Here is a 27,077-nt window from a genome sequence, read left to right on the forward strand (position 1 = left end):
GCACAAAAATGGGCCTTCGGATCTCAAGTTGGCATCAATAAGATGCAATTGTGTTTGTTGTCCGTAGCTTATGCCTGCCCATACCATAACCCCACCACCACCATGGGGCACTCTGTACACAATGTTGACATCGGCAAACCGCTCACCAACACAATGCCATAAATGTGGTCTGCAGTTGTGATGCCGGTTGAACGTACTGCCAAATACTCTAAAATGGCGTTGGAGGTGGCTTATGGTAGAGAAATTAGCATTCAATTTCTGCAGTCATGTCAATTGCATGCTCCCTCAACTTGAGACATTGGTGGCATTGTGTTGTATGACAACTGCAAATGTTACAGTGGCCTTTTATTGTCCCCAGCACAGGGTACACCTGTGTAATGACAATGCTGTTTAATCAGCTTCTTGATATGCCACCTGTCAGATCGATTCATTATCTTGGCAAAGGAGAAAAGCTCACTAACAGGGATGTAAATAAATGTGCACAAAATTTGAGAGATAAATGGAAAATATCTGGGATCTTTTACATGTTGCGTTTGATATTTTTCATAAGTGTAAGATTGCTCTCTGTGAATTACATTCTGGATCTATCAAATACAAAAAAACGACAACATCCGTTCAACAATTTAATAATTGTGATACAATCAATGCTAACAATGTCAGCAGTGTGTAGATTAGAAAATCAGATCAAATACTCAATGTGAAAGAGACCACAGCCGTTAGAAAGGTGACCTGTCAAAGCAGCCACATCAGTTTATTCTGCTCAAACACTACAATACATATATATAATCATTTCATATCCATACAAAACTCAACTGGAGTATATAAATGATGCTTTTAAATCAGTACAGTACCTCTGATACAGCTTTGGCACAATACATTGCCTGTGGTATACTGTGTGTGTGTAACAGCTTGAACACTGGTTGCATCTCAATCAACACAGTCCGGTGGGGTTGTGCAAGTAGAGGTGGGGGGGAAGGGAGGTCAAGTGTGTGTATGTGTGGGGGCTATGTAAGATTAGGTTGGGTGGGGGTTATGTACGTTTAGGTCAGGTGGGGTCATGTGTGGGGGTTATGTACGTTTAGGTTGGGTGGGGGTTATGTACGTTTAGGTCAGGTGGGGTCATGTGTGGGGGTTATGTAAGTTTAGGTTGGGTGGGGGTTATGTACGTTTAGGTTGGGTGGGGGCGTGTTAGTATTTTCCTGCCCACCCCTGGCTGCTGATGTTGCTACAGCTGGAGGCATGGCAGCCGGTGTGTAGAGGGGGAGGGGGTATGGGACCAGGGGGACAGGTTGGAGATACCATGCAGCAGTAACCCCCCTCACCCCGCGACATGAGACCAGTCTGGGGGTACGATACCCCCACACCACCCTGAGGGAGAGATTCAATTTAGGCACAGATTTGATTAGTAGCCTGACAACACTGCAACTTTAATTCAACACTGAGGAATTACAGTGGTCAGTTTATTAGGTACACCCATCTCGTACCAGGCCGGACCCCCCTTTGCCTCCAGAACAGCCGGAATTCTTCAGGGCATGGAAATGTTGCTCATTTGGTCTAATATAAGCCATTTAGCAGACGCTTTTATCCAAAACGACTTACAGTCATCCTGCAGACATTTTACCTTCCACACCATTACACCCCCACCACCAGCCTGTACCGTTGACACCAGGCAGGATGGGCCATGGACTCATGCTGCTTACGCCAAAGCCTGACTCTTCCATTGGCATGACGCAACAGAAACCGGGATTCGTCGAACCAGGCAATGTTTTTCCACTCCTTAATTGTCCAGTTGGTGATTGCGTGACCACTTGAGCCAGCTCTTCTTGTTTTTAGCTGATAGGAGTAGTATCAGGTGTGGTCGTCTGCTGCAATAGCCAATCCGTGGTGCCGTTTTACATACCACTGTTGTACTCTCACCAAGGAGCTGTTTTCGCCCACAGGACAGCCGCTGACTGGATGTTTGTGTTTGTGGCACCATTCTCTGTAAACCCGAGATACTGTCAAACGTGAACAGCGCAGGAGTCCGTTTCTGAGATACTGAAACCGGCGCGTCTGGCACCGACTATCATACCACGCTCAAAATCACTTGGGCCACTCGTTTTGCCAATTCTAACGTTCAATCAAACAGTTACTGAATGCCTCGATGCCCGTCTGCCTGCTTTATACAGCAAGCCACAGCTATGTGTCTCACTGTAGGAGCTCACCGTTTCCGTGAACAGGGTGGTGTACCTAATACAATGGCCACTGAGTATATGACACTGTGGTTGTCATAGTTACCTGTGTTACACCGCATGGGTGGGAGGAGCCAGGTGGATAAGAACCCAGCAATCTTTGGGCTTGGCTCTGAGGCAGCTGCAAACTCATCATCCCCTGGTAGGTCTGCTGCTGATTGGCTACGACAGGAGAGTAACCTACAAATACACACAGAGACAGATATACAGATAAACGCCCAGCAGATTATTCATAAAACATCAATCAATTGCTTGTTTGTTTAAAGCTAATTCAAAGCTGTATCATTTGCTGTAATATCTGACAAATGGAGGACTAGCAGCTAATCAGGATCTCTCTGTAGAGTAGAAGCAGCAGGAAAAGAGACCGGTTCACTGTGAGACCTCAGACTAAATCTCTTACAGTGTAACGGCCCCCCTCCCTACTGCCGCACGCACACACACACGTACGTACCTGTAGGCTGTATGGCCTGGGTAGGTGTGGCAGGTCTTTGGGGTGCTGAGGTAGGATACTGAGTAGTAGAGTAGTAATACACAGGCACCTACAGTACAGAGTTCAACATCATGTCAACCCATGGGACTATTCTATTATTCTGTTCTATCATTCTACGATTCTATGCTACCATTCTATTATGATTGTGTTGTGTTATTCCTACCTGAGTTGGAGGGGGTTGGCAGTAGCTGGGGGGGTTGTGAGGAGGGGGAGGGGCGGTATAGACACAACTCTGTGTGGGAGAGGCTAAGGGAGGGTATAGAGACGGAGCTTCCCCCAATGGCTGACAGCTCACAGTAACGTGACCAAACTGAGACGACAGGTCCTCGCTCTGAGGACCACAGAGAACATGTTAACAAAGACACCCAGACAGACATAATACATTTATACTGCATACACTGTTATATCCACAAAAACACATGCATGACAAAACTTAGTACCGTAGAGTATTGCAACTGCTGGGGAGGATAAGAGACGGACGAATATTGAACCACCTGAGAGAAAGCATTGTTATTGCCAGTCTTCTATTACAAAAACAGGCTCTGTTTATTACTATTATCGACACGGCTGGAACACAATTTGGCCGATCGGGTTGCATGGACAGGACTGTTTATACATTTAGTATAACTATTGAACAAGTAGATTATTGTATTTGTATTCAAATTCTATTTGGTTACTGTGCAATCAGTGTTTTACCTGAGGGCCTGTGTGGCCAGCCATTGGCTGCTGCGGCAGAGGGGCCTGCTGCTGAGGCTGGCTTCTTGTTGGCTGCTGGGGGTCGGGGGGGTTGTAGATGGCAGGACTTCCGTCTGGGTTCAAGAAGGGCTGGCCTGGGGTTAGAGGTCAAGGTTAAACTCACAATTCCCTTTTCACATATACATGCATGTGTATGTGTGTGTGTGTGTGTGTACCTGTATGTGGGTTCAGTAATATACTTCCTGGTGGAATCCCGTTCTCCATGGGCACCGTGAGGTAGTTGGAGCCTGTGGTGGGGGCATGGTCATCTGAGAGTGAGAGATACAGAGAGACAGATGACAGATGAGGAGGTAAAGGGAGAAAGGAGTAGGGGAGGTGGGAAAGGGAGAGTGGAAGAGAGAAGGTGGGAAAGGGAGAGAGGAAGAGAGAAGGTGGGAAAGGGAGAGAGGAGGAGAGAAGGTGGGAAAATGAGAGAGGAAGAGACAAGGTGGGAAAGGGAGATAAGGTGGGAAAGGGAGAGAGGAGGAGAGAAGATGGGAAAGGGAGAGAGGAGAGAAGGTGGGAAATGGAGAGAGGAGAGAAGGTGGGAAAGGGAGAGAGGAGGAGAGAAGGTGGGAAAGGGAGAGAGGAGGAGAGAAGGTGGGAAAGGGAGAGAATGGGAAAGGGAGAGAATGTGGGAACGGGAGAGAGGAGGAGAGAAGGTGGGAAAGGGAGAGAGGAGGAGAGAAGGTGGGAAAGGGAGAGGAAGAGAGAAGGTGGGAAAGGGAGATGAGGTGGGAAAGGGAGAGAGGAGGAGAGAAGGTGGGAACGGGAGAGAGGAGAAGGTGGGAAAGGGAGAGAGGAGGAGAGAAGGTGGGAAAGGGAGATAAGGTGGGAAAGGGAGAGAGGAGGAGAGAAGATGGGAAAGAGAGAGAGGAGAGAAGGTGGGAAAAGGAGAGAGGAGGAGAGAAGGTATGAAAGGGAGAGAATGGGAAAGGGAGAGAATGTGGGAAAGGGAGAGAGGAGGAGAGAAGGTGGGAAAGGGAGAGAGGAGGAGAGAAGGTGGGAAAGGGAGAGAGGAGGAGAGAAGGTGGGAAAGGGAGAGAGGAGGAGAGAAGGTGGGAAAGGGAGAGAGGAGGAGAGAAGGTGGGAAAGGGAGAGAGGAGGAGAGAAGGTGGGAAAGGGAGAGGAAGAGAGAAGGTGGGAAAGGGAGAGAGGAGGAGAGAAGGTGGGAAAGGGAGATGAGGTGGGAAAGGGAGAGAGGAGGAGAGAAGGTGGGAAAGGGAGATGAGGTGGGAAAGTGAGAGAGGAGGAGAGAAGGTGGGAAAGGGAGAGAGCAGGAGAGAAGGTGGGAAAGGGAGAGAAGGTGGGAAAGGGAGAGAGCAGGAGAGAAGGTGGGAAAGGGAGAGAGGAGGAGATAAGGTGGGAAAGGGAGAGAGGAGGAGATAAGGTGGGAAAGGGAGAGAGGAGGAGAGAAGGTGGGAAAGGGAGAGAGGAGGAGAGAAGGTGGGAAAGGGAGAGAGGAAGAGAGAAGGTGGGAAAGGGAGATAAGGTGAAAAAGGAAGAGAGGAGGAGAGAAGGTGGGAAAGGGAGAGAGGAGGAGAGAAGGTGGGAAAGGGAGAGAGGAAGAGAGAAGGTGGGAAAGGGAGAGAGGAAGAGAGAAGGTGGGAAAGGAAAGGAGATAAGGTGAAAGGGAGATAAGGTGAAAAAGGAAGGAGGAGGAGAAAGGTGGGAAAGGGAGAGAAGAGAGAAGGCGGGAAAGGGAGAGAGGAAGAGAGAAGGTGGGAAAGGGAGAGAGGAAGAGAGAAGGTGGGAAAGGGAGAGAGCAGGAGAGAAGGTTGGAAAGGGAGAGAAGGTGGGAAAGGGAGAGAGGAGGAGAGAAGGTGGGAAAGGGAGATGAGGTGGGAAAGGGAGAGAGGAGAGAAGGTGGGAAAGGGAGAGAGGAAGAGATAAGGTGGGAAAGGGAGAGAGGAGAGAAGGCGGGAAAGGGAGAGAGGAGGAGAGAAGGTGGGAAAGGGAGAGAGGAAGAGAGAAGGTGGGAAAGGGAGAGAGGAAGAGAGAAGGTGGGAAAGGGAGAGAGGAAGAGAGAAGGTGGGAAAGGGAGAGAGGAAGAGAGAAGGTGGGAAAGGGAGATAAGGTGAAAAAGGAAGAGAGGAGGAGAGAAGGTGGGAAAGGGAGAGAGGAGGAGAGAAGGTGGGAAAGGGAGAGAGGAAGAGAGAAGGTGGGAAAGGGAGAGAGGAGGAGAGAAGGCGGGAAAGGGAGAGAGGAGGAGAGTAGGTGGGAAAGGGAGAGAGGAAGAGAGAAGGTGGGAAAGGGAGAGAGGAAGAGAGAAGGTGGGAAAGGGAGAGAAGAGAGAAGGTGGGAAAGGGAGATAAGGTGGGAAAGGGAGATAAGGAGGGAAAGGGAGAGAGGAGGAGAGAAGGTGGGAAAGGGAGAGAGGAAGAGAGAAGGTGGGAAAGGGAGAGAGGAAGAGAGAAGGTGGGAAAGGGAGAGAGGAAGAGAGAAGGTGGGAAAGGGAGATAAGGTGAAAAAGGAAGAGAGGAGGAGAGAAGGTGGGAAAGGGAGAGAAGGTGGGAAAGGGAGAGAGCAGGAGAGAAGGTGGGAAAGGGAGAGAGGAGGAGATAAGGTGGGAAAGGGAGAGAGGAGGAGAGAAGGTGGGAAAGGGAGAGAGGAGGAGAGAAGGTGGGAAAGGGAGAGAGGAGGAGAGAAGGTGGGAAAGGGAGAGAGGAAGAGAGAAGGTGGGAAAGGGAGATGAGGTGGGAAAGGGAGAGAGGAGGAGAGAAGGTGGGAAAGGGAGAGAGGAAGAGAGAAGGTGGGAAAGGGAGAGAGGAAGAGAGAAGGTGGGAAAGGGAGAGAGGAAGAGGAAGGTAGGAAAGGAGATAAGGTGAAAAAGGAAGAGAGGAGGGAGAAAGGTGGGAAAGGGAGAGAGGAGGAGAGAGGAAGGTGGGAAAGGGAGAGAGGAAGAGAGAAGGTGGGAAAGGGAGAGAGGAAGAGAGAAGGTAGGAAAGGGAGATAAGGTGAAAAAGGAAGAGAGGAGGGGAGAAGGTGGGAAAGGGAGAGAAGAGAGAAGGCGGGAAAGGGAGAGAGGAAGAGAGAAGGTGGGAAAGGGAGAGAGGAGGAGAGAAGGTGGGAAAGGGAGAGAGGAAGAGAGAAGGTGGGAAAGGGAGAGAGGAGGAGAGAAGGCGGGAAAGGGAGAGAGGAGGAGAGTAGGTGGGAAAGGGAGAGAGGAAGAGAGAAGGTGGGAAAGGGAGAGAGGAAGAGAGAAGGTGGGAAAGGGAGAGAAGGTGGGAAAGGGAGAGAGGAGGAGAGAAGGTGGGAAAGGGAGATGAGGTGGGAAAGGGAGAGAGGAGGAGAGAAGGTGGGAAAGGGAGAGAGGAAGAGATAAGGTGGGAAAGGGAGAGAGGAGGAGAGAAGGTGGGAAAGGGAGAGAGGAAGAGAGAAGGTGGGAAAGGGAGAGAGGAAGAGAGAAGGTGGGAAAGGGAGAGAGGAAGAGAGAAGGTGGGAAAGGGAGAGAGGAAGAGAGAAGGTGGGAAAGGGAAAGAGGAGGAAGAGATAAGGTGGGAAAGGGAGATAAGGTGAAAAAGGAAGAGAGGAGGAGAGAAGGTGGGAAAGGGAGAGAGGAGGAGAGAGGAAGGTGGGAAAGGGAGAGAGGAAGAGAGAAGGTGGGAAAGGGAGAGAGGAAGAGAGAAGGTGGGAAAGGGAGAGAGGAAGAGAGAAGGTGGGAAAGGGAGAGAGGAAGAGAGAAGGTGGGAAAGGGAGAGAGGAAGAGAGAAGGTGGGAAAGGGAGAGAGGAAGAGATAAGGTGGGAAAGGGAGAGAGGAAGAGAGAAGGTGGGAAAGGGAGATAAGGTGAAAAAGGAAGAGAGGAGGAGAGAAGGTGGGAAAGGGAGAGAGGAGGAGAGAAGGTGGGAAAGGGAGAGAGGAAGAGAGAAGGTGGGAAAGGAAGAGAGGAGGAGAGAAGGTGGGAAAGGAGAGAGGAGGAGAGAAGTTGGGAAAGGAGAGAGGAAGAGAGAAGGTGGGAAAGGAGAGAGGAGGAGAGAAGGCGGGAAAGGGAGAGAGGGAGGAGAGTAGGTGGGAAAGGGAGAGAGGAAGAGAGAAGGTGGGAAAGGGAGAGAGGAAGAGAGAAGGTGGGAAAGGGAGAGAAGAGAGAAGGTGGGAAAGGGAGATAAGGTGGGAAAGGGAGATAAGGAGGGAAAGGGAGAGAGGAGGAGAGAAGGTGGGAAAGGGAGAGGAGAGAGAGAGAGAGAGGTGGGAAAGGGAGAGAGGAAGAGAGAAGGTGGGAAAGGGAGATAAGGTGGGAAAGGGAGAGAGCAGGAGAGAAGGTGGGAAAGGGAGAGAGGAGGAGATAAGGTGGGAAAGGGAGAGAGGAGGAGAGAAGTTGGGAAAGGGAGAGAGGAGGAGAGAAGGTGGGAAAGGGAGAGAGGAGGAGAGAAGGTGGGAAAGGGAGAGAGGAAGAGAGAAGGTGGGAAAGGGAGATGAGGTGGGAAAGGGAGAGAGGAGGAGAGAAGGTGGGAAAGGGAGAGAGGAAGAGAGAAGGTGGGAAAGGGAGAGAGGAAGAGAGAAGGTGGGAAAGGGAGATAAGGTGAAAAAGGAAGAGAGGAGGAGAGAAGGTGGGAAAGGGAGAGAGGAGAGAAGGTGGGAAAGGGAGAGAGGAGGAGAGAAGGTGGGAAAGGGAGAGAGGAAGAGAGAAGGTGGGAAAGGGAGAGAGGAAGAGAGAAGGTAGGAAAGGGAGATAAGGTGAAAAAGGAAGAGAGGAGGAGAGAAGGTGGGAAAGGGAGAGAAGAGAGAAGGCGGGAAAGGGAGAGAGGAAGAGAGAAGGTGGGAAAGGGAGAGAGGAAGAGAGAAGGTGGGAAAGGGAGAGAGCAGGAGAGAAGGTGGGAAAGGGAGAGAAGGTGGGAAAGGGAGAGAGGAGGAGAGAAGGTGGGAAAGGGAGATGAGGTGGGAAAGGGAGAGAGGAGGAGAGAAGGTGGGAAAGGGAGAGAGGAAGAGATAAGGTGGGAAAGGGAGAGAGGAGAGAAGGCGGGAAAGGGAGAGAGGAGGAGAGAAGGTGGGAAAGGGAGAGGAAGAGAGAAGGTGGGAAAGGGAGAGAGGAAGAGAGAAGGTGGGAAAGGGAGAGAGGAAGAGAGAAGGTGGGAAGGGAGAGAGGAAGAGAGAAGGTGGGAAAGGGAGAGAGGAAGAGAGAAGGTGGGAAAGGGAGAGAAGAGAGAAGGTGGGAAAGGGAGATAAGGTGGGAAAGGGAGATAAGGAGGGAAAGGGAGAGAGGAGGAGAGAAGGTGGGAAAGGGAGAGAGGAAGAGAGAAGGTGGGAAAGGGAGAGAGGAAGAGAGAAGGTGGGAAAGGGAGATAAGGTGGGAAAGGGAGAGAGCAGGAGAGAAGGTGGGAAAGGGAGAGAGGAGGAGATAAGGTGGGAAAGGGAGAGAGGAGGAGAGAAGGTGGGAAAGGGAGAGAGGAGGAGAGAAGGTGGGAAAGGGAGAGAGGAGGAGAGAAGGTGGGAAAGGGAGAGAGGAAGAGAGAAGGTGGGAAAGGGAGATGAGGTGGGAAAGGGAGAGAGGAGGAGAGAAGGTGGGAAAGGGAGAGAGGAGAGAAGGTGGGAAAGGGAGAGAGGAGGAGAGAAGGTGGGAAAGGGAGAGAGGAAGAGAGAAGGTGGGAAAGGGAGAGAGGAAGAGAGAAGGTAGGAAAGGGAGAGAGGAAGAGAGAAGGTGGGAAAGGGAGATAAGGTGAAAAAGGAAGAGAGGAGGAGAGAAGGTGGGAAAGGGAGAGAGGAGAGAAGGTGGGAAAGGGAGAGAGGAGGAGAGAAGGTGGGAAAGGGAGAGAGGAAGAGAGAAGGTGGGAAAGGGAGAGAGGAAGAGAGAAGGTAGGAAAGGGAGATAAGGTGAAAAAGGAAGAGAGGAGGAGAGAAGGTGGGAAAGGGAGAGAGAGAGAAGGCGGAAAGGGAGAGAGGAAGAGAGAAGGTGGGAAAGGGAGAGAGGAAGAGAGAAGGTGGGAAAGGGAGAGAGCAGGAGAGAAGGTGGGAAAGGAGAGAAGGTGGGAAAGGGAGAGAGGAGGAGAGAAGGTGGGAAAGGGAGATGAGGTGGGAAAGGGAGAGAGGAGGAGAGAAGGTGGGAAAGGGAGAGAGGAAGAGAGAAGGTGGGAAAGGGAGAGAGGAAGAGAGAAGGTGGGAAAGGGAGATAAGGTGAAAAAGGAAGAGAGGAGGAGAGAAGGTGGGAAAGGGAGAGAGGAGAGAAGGTGGGAAAGGGAGAGAGGAGGAGAGAAGGTGGGAAAGGGAGAGAGGAAGAGAGAAGGTGGGAAAGGGAGAGAGGAAGAGAGAAGGTAGGAAAGGGAGATAAGGTGAAAAAGGAAGAGAGGAGGAGAGAAGGTGGGAAAGGGAGAGAAGAGAGAAGGCGGGAAAGGGAGAGAGGAAGAGAGAAGGTGGGAAAGGGAGAGAGGAAGAGAGAAGGTGGGAAAGGGAGAGAGCAGGAGAGAAGGTGGGAAAGGGAGAGAAGGTGGGAAAGGGAGAGAGGAGGAGAGAAGGTGGGAAAGGGAGATGAGGTGGGAAAGGGAGAGAGGAGGAGAGAAGGTGGGAAAGGGAGAGAGGAAGAGATAAGGTGGGAAAGGGAGAGAGGAGAGAAGGCGGGAAAGGGAGAGAGGAGGAGAGAAGGTGGGGAAAGGAAGAGAAGAGAAGGTGGGAAAGGGAGAGAGGAAGAGAGAAGGTGGGAAAGGGAGAGAGGAAGAGAGAAGGTGGGAAGGGAGAGAGGAAGAGAGAAGGTGGGAAAGGGAGAGAGGAGGAGAGAAGGTGGGAAAGGGAGAGAGGAGGTGAGAAGGAGGGAAAGGGAGAGAGGAGGAGAGAAGGTGGGAAAGGGAGAGAGGAAGAGAGAAGGTGGGAAAGGGAGATAAGGTGAAAAAGGAAGAGAGGAGGAGAGAAGGTGGGAAAGGGAGAGAGGAGAGAAGGTGGGAAAGGGAGAGAGGAAGAGAGAAGGTGGGAAAGGGAGAGAGGAGGAGAGAAGGTGGGAAAGGGAGAGAGGAGGAGAGAAGGTGGGAAAGGGAGAGAGGAAGAGAGAGGTGGGAAAGGGAGAGAGGAAGAGAGAAGGTGGGAAAGGGGAGAGAAGAGAGAAGGCGGAAAGGAGAGAGAAGGAGAGAAGGTGGGAAAGGCAGAGAGAAGAGAGAAGGGGAAAGGGAGATGAGGTGGGAAGGGAGATAAGGTGGGAAAGAGAGATAAGGTGGGAAAGGGAGAGAGGAAGAGAGAAGGTGGGAAAGGGAGAGAGGAGGAGAGAAGGTGGGAAAGGGAGAGAAGAGAGAAGGCGGAAAGGGAGATGAGGTGGGAAAGGGAGATAAGGTGGGAAAGGGAGAGAGAAGAAGAGAAGGTGGGAAAGGGAGATAAGGTGGGAAAGAGATAAGGTGGGAAAGGAAGAGAGGAGGAGAGAAGGTGGGAAAGGGAGAGAGGAGAGAGAAGGGGAAAGGGAGAGAGGAAGAGAGAAGGTAGGAAAGGGAGAGAGGAAGAGAGAAGGTGGGAAAGGGAGAGGAAGAGAGAAGGTGGGAAAGGGAGATAAGGTGGGAAAGGGAGATAAGGTGAAAAAGGAAGAGAGGAGGAGAGAAGGTGGGAAAGGGAGAGAGGAGAGAAGGTGGGAAAGGGAGAGAGGAAGAGAGAAGGTGGGAAAGGGAGAGAGGAGGAGAGAAGGCGGGAAAGGGAGAGAGGAGGAGAGTAGGTGGGAAAGGGAGAGAGGAAGAGAGAAGGTGGGAAAGGGAGAGAGGAAGAGAGAAGGTGGGAAAGGGAGATAAGGTGAAAAAGGAAGAGAGGAGGAGAGAAGGTGGGAAAGGGAGAGAGGAGAGAAGGTGGGAAAGGGAGAGAGGAAGAGAAAGGTGGGAAAGGGAGAGAGGAGGAGAGAAAGGCGGGAAAGGGAGAGAGGAGGAGAGAAGGTGGGAAAGGAGAGAGGAAGAGAGAAGGTGGGAAAGGGAGAGAGGAAGAGAGAAGGTGGGAAAGGGAGAGAGGAAGAGAGAAGGTGGGAAAGGGAGAGAGGAGGAGAGAAGGTGGGAAAGGCAGAGAAGAGAGAAGGCGAGAAAGGGAGATGAGGTGGGAAAGGGAGATAAGGTGGGAAAGAGAGATAAGGTGGGAAAGGGAGAGAGGAAGAGAGAAGGTGGGAAAGGGAGAGAGGAGGAGAGAAGGTGGGAAAGGGAGAGAAGAGAGAAGGCGGGAAAGGGAGATGAGGTGGGAAAGGGAGATAAGGTGGGAAAGGGAGAGAGGAGGAGAGAAGGTGGGAAAGGGAGAGAGGAGGGAGAAGGTGGGAAAGGGAGATAAGGTGGGAAAGGGAGATAAGGTGAAAAAGGAAGAGAGGAGGAGAGAAGGTGGGAAAGGGAGAGAAGAGAGAAGTCGGGAAAGGGAGATGAGGTGGGAAAGGGAGATAAGGTGGGAAAGGGAGAGGGAAGAGATAAGTTGGGAAAGGGAGATGAGGTGGGAAAGGGAGATAAGGTGAAAAAGGAAGAGAGGAGGAGAGAAGGTGGGAAAGGGAGAGAGGAGGAGAGAAGGTGGGAAAGGGAGATGAGGTGGGAAAGGGAGATAAGGTGAAAAAGGAAGAGAGGAGGAGAGAAGGTGGGAAAGGGAGAGAGGAGGAGAGAAGGTGGGAAAGGGAGAGAAGAGAGAAGGCGGGAAAGGGAGATGAGGTGGGAAAGGGAGATAAGGTGGGAAAGGGAGAGAGGAGGAGAGAAGGTGGGAAAGGGAGAGAGGAGGAGAGAAGGTGGGAAAGGAGAGAGGAGGAGAGAAGGTGGGAAAGGGAGAGAAGAGAGAAGGCGGGAAAGGGAGATGAGGTGGGAAAGGGAGATAAGGTGGGAAAGGGAGAGGTGAAAAGGAGGAGAGAGGTGGGAAAGGGAGAGAGGAGGAGAGAAGGTGGGAAAGAGAGAGAGGAGGAGAGAAGGTGGGAAAGGGAGAGAAGAGAGAAGGCGGGAAAGGGAGATGAGGTGGGAAAGGGAGATAAGGTGGGAAAGGGAGAGAGGAGGAGAGAAGGTGGGAAAGGGAGATAAGGTGGGAAAGGGAGATAAGGTGAAAAAGGAAGAGAGGAGGAGAGAAGGTGGGAAAGGGAGAGAGGAGGAGAGAAGGTGGGAAAGGGAGAGAAGAGAGAAGGCGAGAAAGGGAGATGAGGTGGGAAAGGGAGATAAGGTGGGAAAGGGAGTTAAGGTGGGAAAGGGAGAGAGGAAGAGAGAAGGTGGGAAAGGGAGAGAGGAGGAGAGAAGGTGGGAAAGGGAGAGAGGAGGAGAGAAGGTGGGAAAGGGAGAGAAGAGAGAAGGCGGGAAAGGGAGATGAGGTGGGAAAGGGAGATAAGGTGGGAAAGGGAGAGAGGAGGAGAGAAAGGTGGGAAAGGGAGATAAGGTGGGAAAGGGAGATAAGGTGGGAAAGGGAGAGAGGAGGAGAGAAGGTGGGAAAGGGAGAGAAGAGAGAAGGCGGGAAAGGGAGATGAGGTGGGAAAGGGAGAGAGGAGGAGAGAAGGTGGGAAAGGGAGAGAAGAGAGAAGGCGGGAAAGGGAGATGAGGTGGGAAAGGGAGATAAGGTGGGAAAGGGAGAGAGGAGGAGAGAAGGTGGGAAAGGGAGATAAGGTGGGAAAGGGAGATAAGGTGGGAAAGGGAGAGAGGAGGAGAGAAGGTGGGAAAGGGAGAGAAGAGAGAAGGCGGGAAAGGGAGATGAGTTGGGAAAGGGAAATAAGGTGGGAAAGGGAGAGAGGAGGAGAGAAGGTGGGAAAGGGAGAGAAGAGAGAAGGCGGGAAAGGGAGATGAGTTGGGAAAGGGAAATAAGGTGGGAAAGGGAGATGAGTTGGGAAAGGGAAATAAGGTGGGAAAGGGAGAGAGGAGGAGAGAAGGTGGGAAACGGAGAGAAGAGAGAAGGCGGGAAAGGGAGATGAGTTGGGAAAGGGAAATAAGGTGGGAAAGGGAGAGAGGAGGAGAGAAGGTGGGAAAGGGAGAGAAGAGAGAAGGCGGGAAAGGGAGATGAGTTGGGAAAGGGAAATAAGGTGGGAAAGGGAGAGAGGAGGAGAGAAGGTGGGAAAGGGAGATAAGGTGGGAAAGGGAGATAAAGTGGGAAAGGGAGAGAAGAGAGAAGGCGGGAAAGGGAGAAAGGAGTAGAGGAGGTGGGAAAGGGAGAGAAGAGAGAAGGCGGGAAAGGGAGAGAGGAGGAGAGAAGGTGGGAAAGGGAGAGAGGAGGAGAGAAGGTGGGAAAGGGAGACATTAAAGTACATGGACAAGGATCAGGATTGTAGTTCAATTAAATTAGATTATTTTCTACCTCGTGCGTCCCAGCTGTGATTGGCTGGTCGGGCCTTGGGGGCGGGGTTTGGCCTCTGATAGGCAGAGTCTGAGTCTGTGCTGCTCCAGGGTCGGGGGTCGTTGCTATAGCGACCTGAGTCAGTGCTGCTCCAGTTACTATAGCGACTATAGTCAGTCTCCGTGCTGCTCTGTCGGCTTGAGCCCGAGTTACCCCTGGTACCCCTGAAGGACACACAGACCAGCAACTGATTTAGACTAGTAAACTGGTCATTAAATGCCCGGTAGTGTGTTCAGCTAAACGCTACTAGTACGGTCAAGATTCAGTACCACTCAGCCACCAGTCGAGAGAACACTCACCTAAAGAGCTGCCTTCTCTGGGTCGCAGCATGGGGGCTACCATCCTCTATAGACCTGCAATAACGACACACAATAATCATCACAATGTTATTACAATGTTATTACAACCGTCCACTGGGGAACATTAAGAAAAAAACGTCAACCCAACTTTATTTACGTCTAACATAAAAACAATATTACCTGGTCTCCTGGGGACAGGCAGGCTGTGGAAGACAGAAGAAAGAATAAGATGTGTGTGTTTGTGTATGTATGTGTGTGTGTGTGTGTGCGTGTGCGTGTGTGTGTGTGTGTGTGTGTGTGTGTGTGTGTGTGTGTGTGTGTGTGTGCGTGTGTATGTGTGTGTGTGTGTGTACCTCCTGGTTGAATATCCTTTCTCTAGCTCTCTGGTACTCCTCCTCTCTCTCTTCCATTGATTTGCTCCGCCTCTCCTCGCGTAGTGGGTGGAGCCTCGCCTGGTGGGGGCAGGATAAGAACACAACCTCTCAAAATCTGGAACTCTGACAAGGACCTCTAAAAGCTGTCCAAATATGCAAGCTTATATAGTGCTTACATGCTACTAAGAAAGAAAGACAGACAGACAGACAGACAGACAGACAGACAGACAGACAGACAGACAGACAGACAGACAGACAGACAGACAGACAGACAGACAGACAGACAGACAGACAGACAGACAGACAGACAGACAGACAGACAGACAGACAGACAGACAGACAGACAGACAGACAGCTAGCTACCTGGTTGTCTTCTGCGTTGTCTCTCTTCAGTATGGTTCTCCACTGAGTCTCCTCTCCTCTCTCCTCCTGGACATAGTCCATAAACCTCTGCTCTGGTCTACACACATACAGCAATAGAGAACAATAATATGTCCTTCAGACACATTTATGTCCAAAGACTTATAGTAGTGAGGACACACGTTATTGTATGGATGTCCCCAGCGGGAATCAAACCCACGATCCTGTTGTTGCAAGCGTACTGATATACCACAGAGAAGAGAGAGTTACGTACATGCGTGTGTTACTGGTGCTATTGATGATGACAGATTTGCCAGTCTGGTCCACATTGTGTTCCATGCCAAAGTAGGCTGCTACCCGGTGGACCAACATACGATGGTAGGAAGACATGTGAGGGAATTTCTTATAAGGACTGAGAGAGGGAGAGAGAAGAAGATGGGAGGGGATGACAGTCCTGCTTAGACAACACATTGAAGTAAATACAGTAAATCATATTTGCATTAAAAAAAAATTATGGCCACACACACACACACACACACATACCCGTTGTCTGTGATGAAGTCGATCATGTCCTGCTCCAGTTTCAACAGCATCATCCTGTCCCTGAAAGATGACAACACCATGACATCATATTATTACCATGACATCATTGCCAGCTAAGCAGTTACATACACACACACACACACACACAGTTTTTTGTACCTGGGATTGCTGTTCAGGGTGGTGATGATAAACTGGTGCAGGTCAATCCCAGTAGAGTCTGTGTATTCCTGACTGGTGTCTGAGATAATTAGCGTGGGCACATTTGGCTCTTTGCTCTGCTCTTCCTCCTCGTTGTCTTGGCAACCTGGCAGCATGGTGACTTCAACAGAGCTCTAAAACATCAAACATCACATGATGTGTGTGTTGTGCGTGTTTTGTGTCTGTGTGTGTGTTATGAGAGTGTGTGTTGTGCGTTACCTGGCTGTCTTGGGTGGTGTCAGGCGGGGATGGCGGGAATGACTCCTCACACACAGCCATGCTCCTCACCAACCTGCCTTTGGCCTGAAACAAGCAACAACATTAACCAATGAAATAGCCTCAGAAGTGCATACCCTGCCCACCCGGGGCGAAATCAAGGCTGACACAGTGTACATACACAATAGTGATATATATGGCTCTACGTAGGTGTGTGACAGAAACATAGTCTACCTTGGTTCTCTTCCTGGCTGGTTGCCCCTGGTTACTGACAGGTTTCTGTGGGACAAAATGTGACAAATCATCACACAGTGACATCACATGGCATTCCTCAGGGACCACCAGTCATGTCACCTATCTGATCTATAATAACAACACCTCATTCAGTCACAAGTCTTACCTGCTGCTCCACCTTTCTGTTGTCATGGTGAGACTCATCCTCTGTGGCAAAGGGGGGTGAGGATGGCAGAGCGGAGGGGCATAACTCATTACATGACCTCAGCCCTGAGGATTCTGGGACGATCGCTTCAGACATCCTCTCTGAAAACTAGAAAACACACACATCAGTTACTGATATAAACACACACGTCAGTTACTGAGATATAAACACACATGTCAGTTACTGATATAATATATATATATATATATACACACACACACCTACTTAATGTCACTTGCAGATCCCATAGACCGGCTTTTACATATGCTGCCTCTCTCTGACCTCCTTCACCCTGTACAACACACTCCATGGCTGCCTAGTTGGGTCTAAGGGTGTGTGCATGAGCGTGTGTGTACATAGTAAATGTGTGTGCGCAGTGAGTGTATGCGTAACGTGTGTATTCTTAGGCTTTTCTTAGTAACAGCAGCTGTGGGAGGCATCATCCGATCTGCCGGCAGCAATATTCCCAGAATTCCGAGCTGAGCTCCTGATCCCACTGGTGGGAAAAACCACATTCCGGCCAGCGCTCCAACCCCTTGGACAGGAACACTTATTCCTGTAACACCACAGTGTCATAGGGAACACTTATTCCTGTAACACCACAGTGTCATAGGGAACACTTATTCCTGTAACACCACAATGTCATAGGGAACACTTATTCCTGTAACACCACAGGGTCATAGGGGTAATTTATATATGGAACACCACCCTATTAGAGTTATGATTACTAATGTTGCGTCTAAAGAAGTTTGTCTAATAGATAGTTTGGGCAGACGTGGTCTATGTTTCAAATGGCACCTATTTCCTTATGTAGTGTCTGGTCCAAAGTAGTGCATAGTGAATAGAGGTGCCATTTGGGACACAGCCATGGCTACAAAGAAAGTGTATTACATAGATCCAGAAAGAGGGGTAAAGAGATTTAGGGATACGGACAGAGAGAGATGGGAGAGAAAGGATACAGAAAAAGATGGGGAGAAGCAGTGATGAAAAGAGAGAGAGATCAGAGAGAGGGATAGAAAAGAGGGTAGGGAAAGTGTAGAATCAGCAGGAAGAGGAGAGTGGAGCATATGGCTGCTGGGTTGAACTGATCACCGTGGTAACAGAGCTTTATGGGAGGCTTTAAGGAGGGGAGAGAGGAGAGTTTTAGCTAAACACTGCAGAAGCTGTGACACGCTGGTTGGAGTGTGACAGATGGATGCGGGACACAGGGACCTGTGTCTGTGTGTGTTTAGGCCTGTGCACCATCATTCATCTGCTGATCCAACTGCCCCTGTGCCCGAGGAGAGAAAAGTTTAGTTACCAGTTCTTCACCTGCAGAAAAAGTGGTTTTGCACACCATATCGAGTAGCCTACTAAACTATACTGAACAAAAAATAGAAAAGCAACCATTTCAATTTTTTTACTGACTTACAGTTCATATAAGAAAATCAGTCAATTGAAATAAATGAGGCCCTAATCTATAGGTTTCACATGAGTGGGCAGGGGCACAGCTATGGGTGGGCCTGGGAGGGCATAGACCCACCCACTTTGGAGTCAGGCCCACCTACTGGGGAGCCAGGCCCAGCCAATCTGAGTTTTTTTCCCCCACAATAGGGCTTTATTACAGACAGAAATATTCCTCAGTTTCATCAGCTGTCCGGGTGGCTGGTCTCAGACGAAGCTGGATGTGGAGGTCCTGGGCTGGCGTGGTTACATGTGGTTGGCGGTTGCGAGGCTGGTTGGACATACTGCCAAATTCTCAAAAATTATGTTGAGGCGGTTTATGGTAGAGAAATTAACATTCAATTCTCTGGCAACAGCTCTTGTGGACATTCCTGCAGTCAGCATGCCAGTTGTACGCTCCCGCAAAACTTGAGACAATTGTGGCATTGTTGTGTGGCAAAACTTAACATTTTAGAGTGGCCTTTTATTGTCCCCAGTACAAGGTGGACCTGTGTAATAATCATGCCGTTTAATCAGCTTCTTCATATGCCACACTTGTAAGGGGGATGGATTATCGTGGCAAAGGAGAAATGCTCACTAACAGGGACGTAAACAAATTTATGCACAACATTTGAGAGAAATAAGCTTTTTGTTTGTATATAACAATTCTGGGATCTTTTATTTCAGCTCATGAAACATGGGACCAACACTACATGTTGCGTTAATATTTTAGTTCCGTGTAGTTCTGGGGGGAAAAAGTTTTTAAAAATCTGTATAACGTTGTGTCCGACCTTGTACGGCCAACCCGAGTCTGGAACCTTACAACAACAACACTTGGTACCTGCAGTGGGCTAACCACTGGTCAACCAGAGTCATGGTTGACTGGGGGCCACACATGTACGTACAGTGCACTCAAAGTATTCAGGCCCCTTGACTTTTTCCACATTTTTATTACATTACAGCCTTATTCTAAAATTGTTTTTTTTCTTCATTAGTGTACACACAATATTCCATAATAACAAAGCACAAACAGGTTTTAAGAATTATTTGAAAATGTAAAATAATAAACAGAAATATCACATTTACATAAGTATTCAGACCCTTTACTCAGTACTTTGTTGATACACCTTTGGCAGCGATTATAACCTTGAGTCTTCTTGGATATGACACTACAAGCCTGGCACACCTGTGTTTGGGGAGTTTCTCCCATTCTTCTCTGCAGATCCTCTTAAGCTCTGTCAGGTTGGATGGGGAGCGTCACTGCACAGCTATTTTCAGGTCTCTCCAGAGATGTTCGATCGGGTTCAAGTCCGGGCTCTGGCTGGGCCACTCAAGGACATTCAGAGACTTGTCCCGAAGCCACTCCTGCGTTGTCTTGGCAGTGTAATTAGGGTTGTTGTCCTGTTGGAAGGTGAACCTTCGCCACAGTCTGAGGTCCTGAGTGCTCTGGAGCAGGTTTTCATCAAGGATCTCTCTGTACTTTGCTCCGTTCATCTTTCCCTCGATCTTGACTAGTCTCCCAGTCCCTGCCGCTGAAAAACATCCCCACAGCATGATGCTGTCACCACCATGCTTCACCGTAGGGATGGTGTCAGGTTCCCTCCAGACGTGATGCTTGGCATTCAGGCCAAAGAGTTCAATCTTGGTTTCATCAGACCTTCATAGAGCCAGTGTGTTCTTGGGGACCTTCAATGCTGCAGAAATGTTTTGGTACCCTTCCCCAGATCTGTGCCTTGACACAATACTGTCTCGGCTCTCTACAGACAATTTCTTCGACCTCATTGCTTGGTTTTTGCTCTGATTGTGGGGACTTATATAGACAGGTGTGTGCCTTTCCAAATAATGTTCAATCAATTGAATTTACCACAGGTGGACTCCAATCAAGTTGTAGAAACATCTGAAGGATGATCAATGGAAACAGGATGCACCTGAGCTCAATTTCGAGTCTCATAGCAAAGGGTCTGAACGATTATGTAAATATGGTATTTGTTTTTTATTTGTAATACATTTGCAAATATTTCAAAAAACTTGTTTTGGCTTTGTCATTATGAGTGTTTATTATTATTATTGAGTGTAGATTGATGAGGAAAAACATGTATTTAATCCATTTTAGATTAAGGCTGTAACGTAACAAAATGTGGAAAAAGTCAAGGGGTCTGAATACTTTCTGAATGCACTGTATGTGTATATCATATTTCTCTGTAGAATCCACTTGACCCACTGAGACAGAGCTGATATAACCATAGTGGCTAGTCAAGCTACTATTCAGGGTGTGTGTGTGTGGCATTCCTGTGCCCTGGCTGAGCTAAGACACATGATATTTTTACCCCTATAGACCTCCTGCTCACAACCTTCATTGGGCTGTCAACTTAACCTCTCTCTCCTTACCCCCCCCCCCCCCCACCCCCTCTCTAACTCTCTCTCTCTGTCTACCTCTCTCTTTCGCTCTCTCCCTATCTGTCTCTACTTCCCCCTCTCCAACTCTCTCTCTCTGGGAGGACAGGAGCACACACCATCACTGCCAGTTCACCACGTATTTCAGTTGCTGTTTGACCTCATTTTTCCTCTGGTAAACCGAGAAGGTAGCCTGCATACAGGGCCCATTTAGCAAAACTTATAAATGAATCAAATTAATTAATTAATTAATTGTCAAGGACAAAACCAGTATCTGGTGTTCGTGGACATTTAGCACACATTTAGTAACAATATCTGACCATGTGGACTTGTCTGTCAGCCCTCAGTATGAAACTAGGTAAAGCCATTTGGCCCGGGGATGACTAACCCATGGATATAGCTTTATCTATAAAAACTGCAACAACCCGAAGGACGAAGACACAGCACAACTCGATAGCACAGCGACATAAACAACAATAACATCATCAACCACTTCAGTCAACAGTGGGAGTGTGTGTTTATTTTACCTGGCGGGAGATGATTGGTAAACCAGGAGCTCCTCGAGCGCCGTGTCCGAGCGCCGTGTCCGTGTCAAATCTCCCCTCAGACGCTCGGGTCGGCTCTTTTTAGAGGTGTATTTTTGAGTGAGTCACGGTTGGTTTCCACTACGCGCCTTTCGCTTTTCTATCTGTCAGACACCGGCACAGTGCACGAGCTGCCTCTCTCTCCACCCACACACTGTATCTCCAACACACACACCAGCTCTGCTGCCTGACACTGAAAGGCACGAGCACAAAATTCTCTCTCTCTCTCCCTTTCCCATCTATCTATCCATCTCTCTCGCACACACAGTAGCCTAGTTGTCACCTGCTAGTCTAGGTTTAGGCGGTATGGTTGGCACGGCGTGCAGAGATGGAGACTGGGTGTCGGCCTCATCTCCCCATGGCACACTGTCAGAAATAGACCCACCTATTATATAAAGTATATTAGAAAGAGGACAGCTGTGTGTGTGTGTGTGTGTGTGTGTGTGTGTGTGTGTGTGTGTGTGTGTGTGTGTGTGTGTGTGTGTGTGTGTGTGTGTGTGTGTGTGTGTGTGTGTGTGTGTGTGTGTGTGTGTGTGTGTCTGTACTGTGAGGTGTTTACTGTAAGTGTAAAATTGCTGGAGCTTTTGGGGAAGAGAGCAGAGCAGCCTAATACAATTTACTGTATGCTACATATTAATATACTCTACTTAACTTGGTTTGTAAGGACATCCTTTGAATACTCTGCGTGTGTGAATGCGTGCATGTGTGTGCTTGCGTGTGTGTGCATGCATGTGCATGCACCTGCTATAACACACCTGTCTCATTGTGGCTTAGTGGTGGGTAACGAACGTCTGCATAGAACAGCTAGAGGTTTTCTTACTCCCTTTTAATCTCTCATTTCCTTCTCTGCTTCACTCCCCCTCTTGGCTATTTATCTAGACAGAGGGAAAGAAAGAGAGAAAGAGAGAAAGGTATAATTATTGTTAACTGTCCTGGACTAATTTGCAGAAAGAAGCTGTAAAAAAGTCCTTCTCAAGTGTGTGAAAACAGCACTTTAGACGCTAGAGAGACAGCGAAGGGGGTGGGGGGTGAGGAAGAGAAAGCTCTCAAGCTTACACATTTTAGGCCAACAGGTCTCAACACTCTCAGATGTGGGTATCATGAAGATGATGGTGGTGATATGATGGTGATACGACAAACTCCATGATGGCTATTTATATTTGTTCCTAATGAATTGAGATTTTTCGCCGACATAGCAACAGTCTCTATGGATACTCAGCAGTTAGATACCAGAGCAGATCAACCTATTTAGTCTTCAGAACTCTCTTATTATGGGCTGCGGTTCCCAGAGCCTGACCTGTGTGTGTGTGTGTGTGTGTGTGTGTGTGTGTGTGTGTGTGTGTGTGTGTGTGTGTGTGTGTGTGTGTGTGTGTGTGTGTGTGTGTGTGTGTGTGTGTGTGTGTGTGTGTGTGTGTGTGTGTGTGTGTGTGTGTGTGTGTGTGTGTGTGTGTGTGTGTGCACGCATACGTGTGCGTGTTTAACCAGAAGTCCCCACAAGAATAGTAATCAAACAAAAATTTGACCAACTGGGACATTTTGTTTATTCCGAAAGAAATAGGAGCTATGTAGATATTCCATAAAAAAAATCAGCCGTTTCCAGCTACAATAGTCATTTACAACATTAACAACGATCAATTTGATGTTATTTTAATGGACCAGAAAATGCTACAATCTATCTGCAATATTAAAGCTGATCTAACCCCTGAAAAAAATGACATTTGTATTTTATCCCCATACAGCCCAATACCACTTCTAGGGGGTTTAGGGTTAAGAATTAGTTTCAGGAACTAGGGTTTGTTTTAGGAATGTATCTTTATTTAACAAGGCAAGTCAGTTCTTATTTACAATGACGACCTACACAGGCCAAACCCAGATGATGCTGGGCCAATTGAGCGCCGCCATATGAGACTCCCAATCATGGCCGGTTGTGATACAGCCTGGATTTGAACCATGGTGTCTGAAGTTACGCCTCTAGCACTGAGACTTAGACCGCTGCGCCACTGGGGAGGTTACATTTTTGGTTACATTTTTGGGTTAAGGTTTGTTTTTTGGGTTACGGTTAGGTTAGGAAAAATAGGATTTTGAATAGGACTGAATTGTGTGTCTCACAAGGTTTAGTAACACAAGAAGTGTGTGTGTGTGTGTGTGTGTGTGTGTGTGTGTGTGTGTGTGTGTGTGTGTGTGTGTGTGTGTGTGTGTGTGTGTGTGTGTGTGTGTGTGTGTGTGTGTGTGTGTGTGTGTGTGTGTAGGCCTGACTATGAGTGACAGGTCATCACAGACACACACAGATTAATTAACATAGAGTAGGCAGTTTATCTTTCTCTCTGTTTCCCTATTTCTCTATCACTGTTTCTGTATCTTTCTCTCTTCATTTCTGTCTCTCTACCTTCCTCTATACTGTATCTATCTCTTCAATCTGTAGGAGGAAACAAGTTAAAAGAGAAAGGAGAAAACAATATTGTGTGTGTGTTAGTGTGTGAGCGTGCATGTGTGTGAGAGTGAGGGAGAGAGAGAGAGAGAAAGATGGAGCTGACTATAGTGTAGCTAACCTAAGTTAGAGTAAGATCCTGTATGTAATTTAGGCTACTGTATGAGCCTTTTCTAGGTTTATGTTTCTGTTACTAAAGACGGGTCAGTCAGCTGTATTTCAGTGTTTCTGCTACTAAAGACGGGTCAGTCAGCTGTGTGTCAGTGTTTCTGATACTAAAGACGGGTCAGTCAGCTGTGTGTCAGTGTTTCTGATACTAAAGACGGGTCAGTCAGCTGTGTGTCAGTGTTTCTGATACTAAAGACGGGTCAGTCAGCTGTGTGTCAGTGTTTCTGATACTAAAGACGGGTCAGTCAGCTGTGTGTCAGTGTTTCTGATACTAAAGACGGGTCAGTCAGCTGTGTGTATCAGTGTTTCTGATACTAAAGACGGGTCAGTCAGCTGTGTGTGTCAGTGTTTCTGATACTAAAGACGGGTCAGTCAGCTGTGTGTTCGTGTTTCTGATACTAAAGACGGGTCAGTCAGCTGTGTGTTCGTGTTTCTGATACTAAAGACGGGTCAGTCAGCTGTGTGTTCGTGTTTCTGATACTAAAGACGGGTCAGTCAGCTGTGTGTCAGTCTTTCTCCAACTAAAGACGGGTCAGTCAGCTGTATTTCAGTGTTTCTGCTACTAAAGACGGGTCAGTGAGCTGTGTGTGTCAGTGTTTCTGTTACTAAAGGTAGGTCAGTCAGCGTTTCTGCTACTAAAGACGGATCAGTTAGCATTTATTCTAGCAAAGACAGTTCAGTCAGCTGTGTCAGTGTTTCTGCTACTAAAGGTAGGTCAGTCAGCGTTTCTGCTACTAAAGACGGATCAGTTAGCATTTATGCTAGCAAAGACAGTTCAGTCAGCTGTGTCAGTGTTTCTGCTACTAAAGGTAGGTCAGTCAGCGTTTCTGCTACTAAAGACGGATCAGTTAGCATTTATGCTAGCAAAGACAGTTCAGTCAGCTGTGTCAGTGTTTCTGCTACTAAAGGTAGGTCAGTCAGCGTTTCTGCTACTAAAGACGGATCAGTTAGCATTTATGCTAGCAAAGACAGTTCAGTCAGCTGTGTCAGTGTTTCTGCTACTAAAGGTAGGTCAGTCAGCGTTTCTGCTACTAAAGACGGATCAGTTAGCATTTATGCTAGCAAAGACAGTTCAGTCAGCTGTGTCAGTGTTTCTGCTACTAAAGGTAGGTCAGTCAGCGTTTCTGCTACTGAAGACGGATCAGTTAGCATTTATGCTAGCAAAGACAGTTCAGTCAGCTGTGTCAATGTTTCTGCTACTAAAGGTAGGTCAGTTAGCGTTTCTGCTACTGAAGACGGGTCAGTCAGCTGTGTGTATCAGTGTTTCTGATACTAAAGACGGGTCAGTTAGCTGTGTGTCAGTGTTTCTGATACTAAAGACGGGTCAGTCAGCTGTGTGTCAGTGTTTCTGCTTCGAAAGACGGGTCAGTCAGCAGTTTGTGTTCGTGTCTCTGCTACTAAAGACGGGTCAGTCAGCTGTGTGTCAGTGTTTCTGCCTCGAAAGACGGGTCAGTCAGCTGTGTGTGTCAGTGTTTCTGCTTCTAAAGACGGGTCAGTTAGCTGTGTGTTCGTGTTTCTGCTTCTAAAGACGGGTCAGTTAGCTGTGTGTCAGTGTTTCTGCTTCTAAAGACGGGTCAGTCAGCTGTGTGTCAGTGTTTCTGCTTCTAAAGATGGATCAGTCAGCTGTGTGTCAGTGTTTCTGCTACTAAAGACGGGTCAGTTAGCTGTGTGTTCGTGTTTCTGCTTCTAAAGACGGGTCAGTTAGCTGTGTGTCAGTGTTTCTGCTTCTAAAGACGGGTCAGTCAGCTGTGTGTCAGTGTTTCTGCTTCTAAAGACGGATCAGTCAGCTGTGTGTCAGTGAGAGGGACAGTTAAGCCCTCAGATATGATAAGTGAGTTTCAGGCACGGCAGAATCCACAGAGACTGACACTGGAGAACAGACAGCAGAGTGTGTGTGTGCATTGGGGAGACAGTACGTCAACAGTGCCACCTGCTCCAAAGGGACGAAGGCCAGAGGAACACACGCACGCACACTGTTGGTTTTACTATCCAAGTGGGCACCAAAAAATGTATTCTCATTCAAAATCCTATTTTCCCTAACCCTTAACTTACCCTAACACCAAACCCCTAACTGTAACCCTAACCCAGGGGTTAATAAACCTTTTCAGCCTGGGACCCAAGCTTATGAAAACATGCAACTATACGTAAATATTGGTACTTTTCATATTGCCCTTATGCCTAAAACAAATGCAAAATAGACAAATAGTAAATAACAATGAAATATAATAATATTAATACAGTTGAAGTCGGAAGTTTACATACACCTTAGTTAAATACATTTAAACTCAGTTTTTCACAATTCCTGACATTTAATCCGAGTAAAAATTCCCTGTCATAGGTCAGTTAAGATCACCACTTGATTTTAAGAATGTGAAATGTCAGAAAAATAGTAGAGAGAATTATTTATTTCAGCTTTTATTTCTTTCATCACATTCCCAGTGGGTCAGAAGTTTACATACACTCAATTTGTATTTGGTAGCATTGCCTTTAAAGTGTTTAACTTGGGTCAAACTTTTCGGGTAGCCTTCCACAAGCTTCCCACACCTATGTTGGGTGAATTTTGGCCCATTCCTCCAGACAGAGTTGGTGTAACTGAGTCAGGTTTGTAGGCCTCCTTGCTCCCACATGCTTTTTCAGTCCTGCCCACAAATGTTCTATAAGATTGAGGTCAGGACTTTGTGATGGCCACTCCAATAACTTGACTTTGTTGTCCTTAAGCCATCTTGACACAACTTTGGAAGTATGATTGGAGTCATTGTCCATTTGGAAGACCCATTTGCGACCAAGCTTTAACATCCTGACTGATGTCTTGAGATGTTACTTCAATATATCCACATAATTCTCCTTCCTCATGATGCCATCTATTTTGTGAAGTGCACCAGTCCCTCCTGCAGCAAAGCACCCCCACAACATGATGCTGCCATCCCGTGCTTCACGGTTGGGATGGTGTTCTTTGGCTTGCAAGCCTCCCCCTTTTTTCTCCAAACATAACGATGGTCATTATGGCCATACAGTTCTATTTTTCTTTCATCAAACCAGAGGACATTTCTCCAAAAAGTACTATCTTTGTCCCCATGTGTAGTTGCAAACCGTAGTCTGTCTTTTTTTATGGCGGTTTTGAAGCAGTGGTTTCTTCCTTGCTGAGCGACCTTTCAGTTTATGTCGATATAGGACTTGTTTTACTGTGGATATAGATACTTTGGTACCTGTTTTCTACAGCATCTTCACGAGGTCCTTTGCTGTTGTTCTGGGATTGATTTGTACTTTTCACCCCAAAGTATGTTCATCTCTAGGAGACAGAACATGTCTCCTTCCTGAGCGGTATGACGGCTGCGTGGTTCCATGGTATTTATACTTGCGTACTATTGTTTGTACAGATGAACGTGGTATCTTCAGGCGTTTGGAAATTGCTCCCAAGGACGAACCAGACTTGTGGAGGTCTACAATGTTTTTTTATGAGGTCTTGGCTGATTTCTTTTGATTTTCCCATGATGTCAAGCAAAGAGGCACTGAGCTTGAAGGTAGGCCTTGAAATACATCCACAGGTACACCTCCAATTGACTCAAATGTTGTGATTTAGCCTATCAAAAGCTTTTAAAGCCAATTTTCCAAGCTGTTTAAAGGCACAGTCAACTTAGTTTATGTAAACTTCTGACCCACTGGAATTGTGATACAGTGAATTATAAATGAAATAATCTGTATGTAAACAATTGTTGGAAAAATTACTTGTGTCATGCACAAAGTAGATGTCCTAACCGATTTGCCAAACCTATAGTTTGTTAACAAGAAATTTGTGGAGTGGTTGAAAAATGAGTTTTTATGACTCCAACCGAAGTGTATGTCAACTTCCGGCTTCAACTGTAGCTATTCATTTTTATGTTTCCCCATAGAAAACACTTACAGTGCATTCAGAAAGTATTCATACCCCTTGACCTCTGGAGCAGGTTTTCATCAAGGATCTCTCTGTACTTGCTCT

At 48.0% G+C, this 27,077-nt stretch overlaps 1 protein-coding gene across 2 annotated transcripts; it reads right to left on the reverse strand.

Moving 5' to 3' along the window:
• Positions 1-612: 612 nt before the first annotated feature.
• On the reverse strand, positions 613-27,020 carry arpp21 (cAMP-regulated phosphoprotein, 21). Of its 2 annotated transcripts, XM_046327608.1 has the most exons (20): positions 27,003-27,020; positions 21,261-21,380; positions 16,067-16,213; positions 15,901-15,945; positions 15,670-15,753; positions 15,412-15,584; positions 15,253-15,312; positions 14,984-15,121; positions 14,713-14,809; positions 14,329-14,427; positions 14,156-14,178; positions 13,976-14,029; positions 13,638-13,840; positions 3,633-3,725; positions 3,418-3,551; positions 3,162-3,215; positions 2,885-3,052; positions 2,683-2,770; positions 2,278-2,411; positions 613-1,368 (listed from the first exon to the last, which is right to left on the reverse strand). In XM_046327608.1, exons 2-20 carry the CDS (start codon positions 21,267-21,269, stop codon positions 1,189-1,191), a joined length of 1,983 nt encoding a protein of 660 aa, XP_046183564.1. In that variant the 5' UTR covers positions 21,270-21,380; positions 27,003-27,020; the 3' UTR covers positions 613-1,188. The 2 variants fall into 2 exon arrangements, with proteins under 2 accessions (XP_046183564.1, XP_046183565.1); XM_046327609.1 differs by lacking the exons at positions 21,261-21,380; positions 27,003-27,020 and adding an exon at positions 20,449-20,879.
• Positions 27,021-27,077: the final 57 nt, after the last annotated feature.

Source organism: Oncorhynchus gorbuscha, linkage group LG24 (assembly GCF_021184085.1).
Source record: "Oncorhynchus gorbuscha isolate QuinsamMale2020 ecotype Even-year linkage group LG24, OgorEven_v1.0, whole genome shotgun sequence".
NCBI lineage: Eukaryota > Metazoa > Chordata > Actinopteri > Salmoniformes > Salmonidae > Oncorhynchus > Oncorhynchus gorbuscha.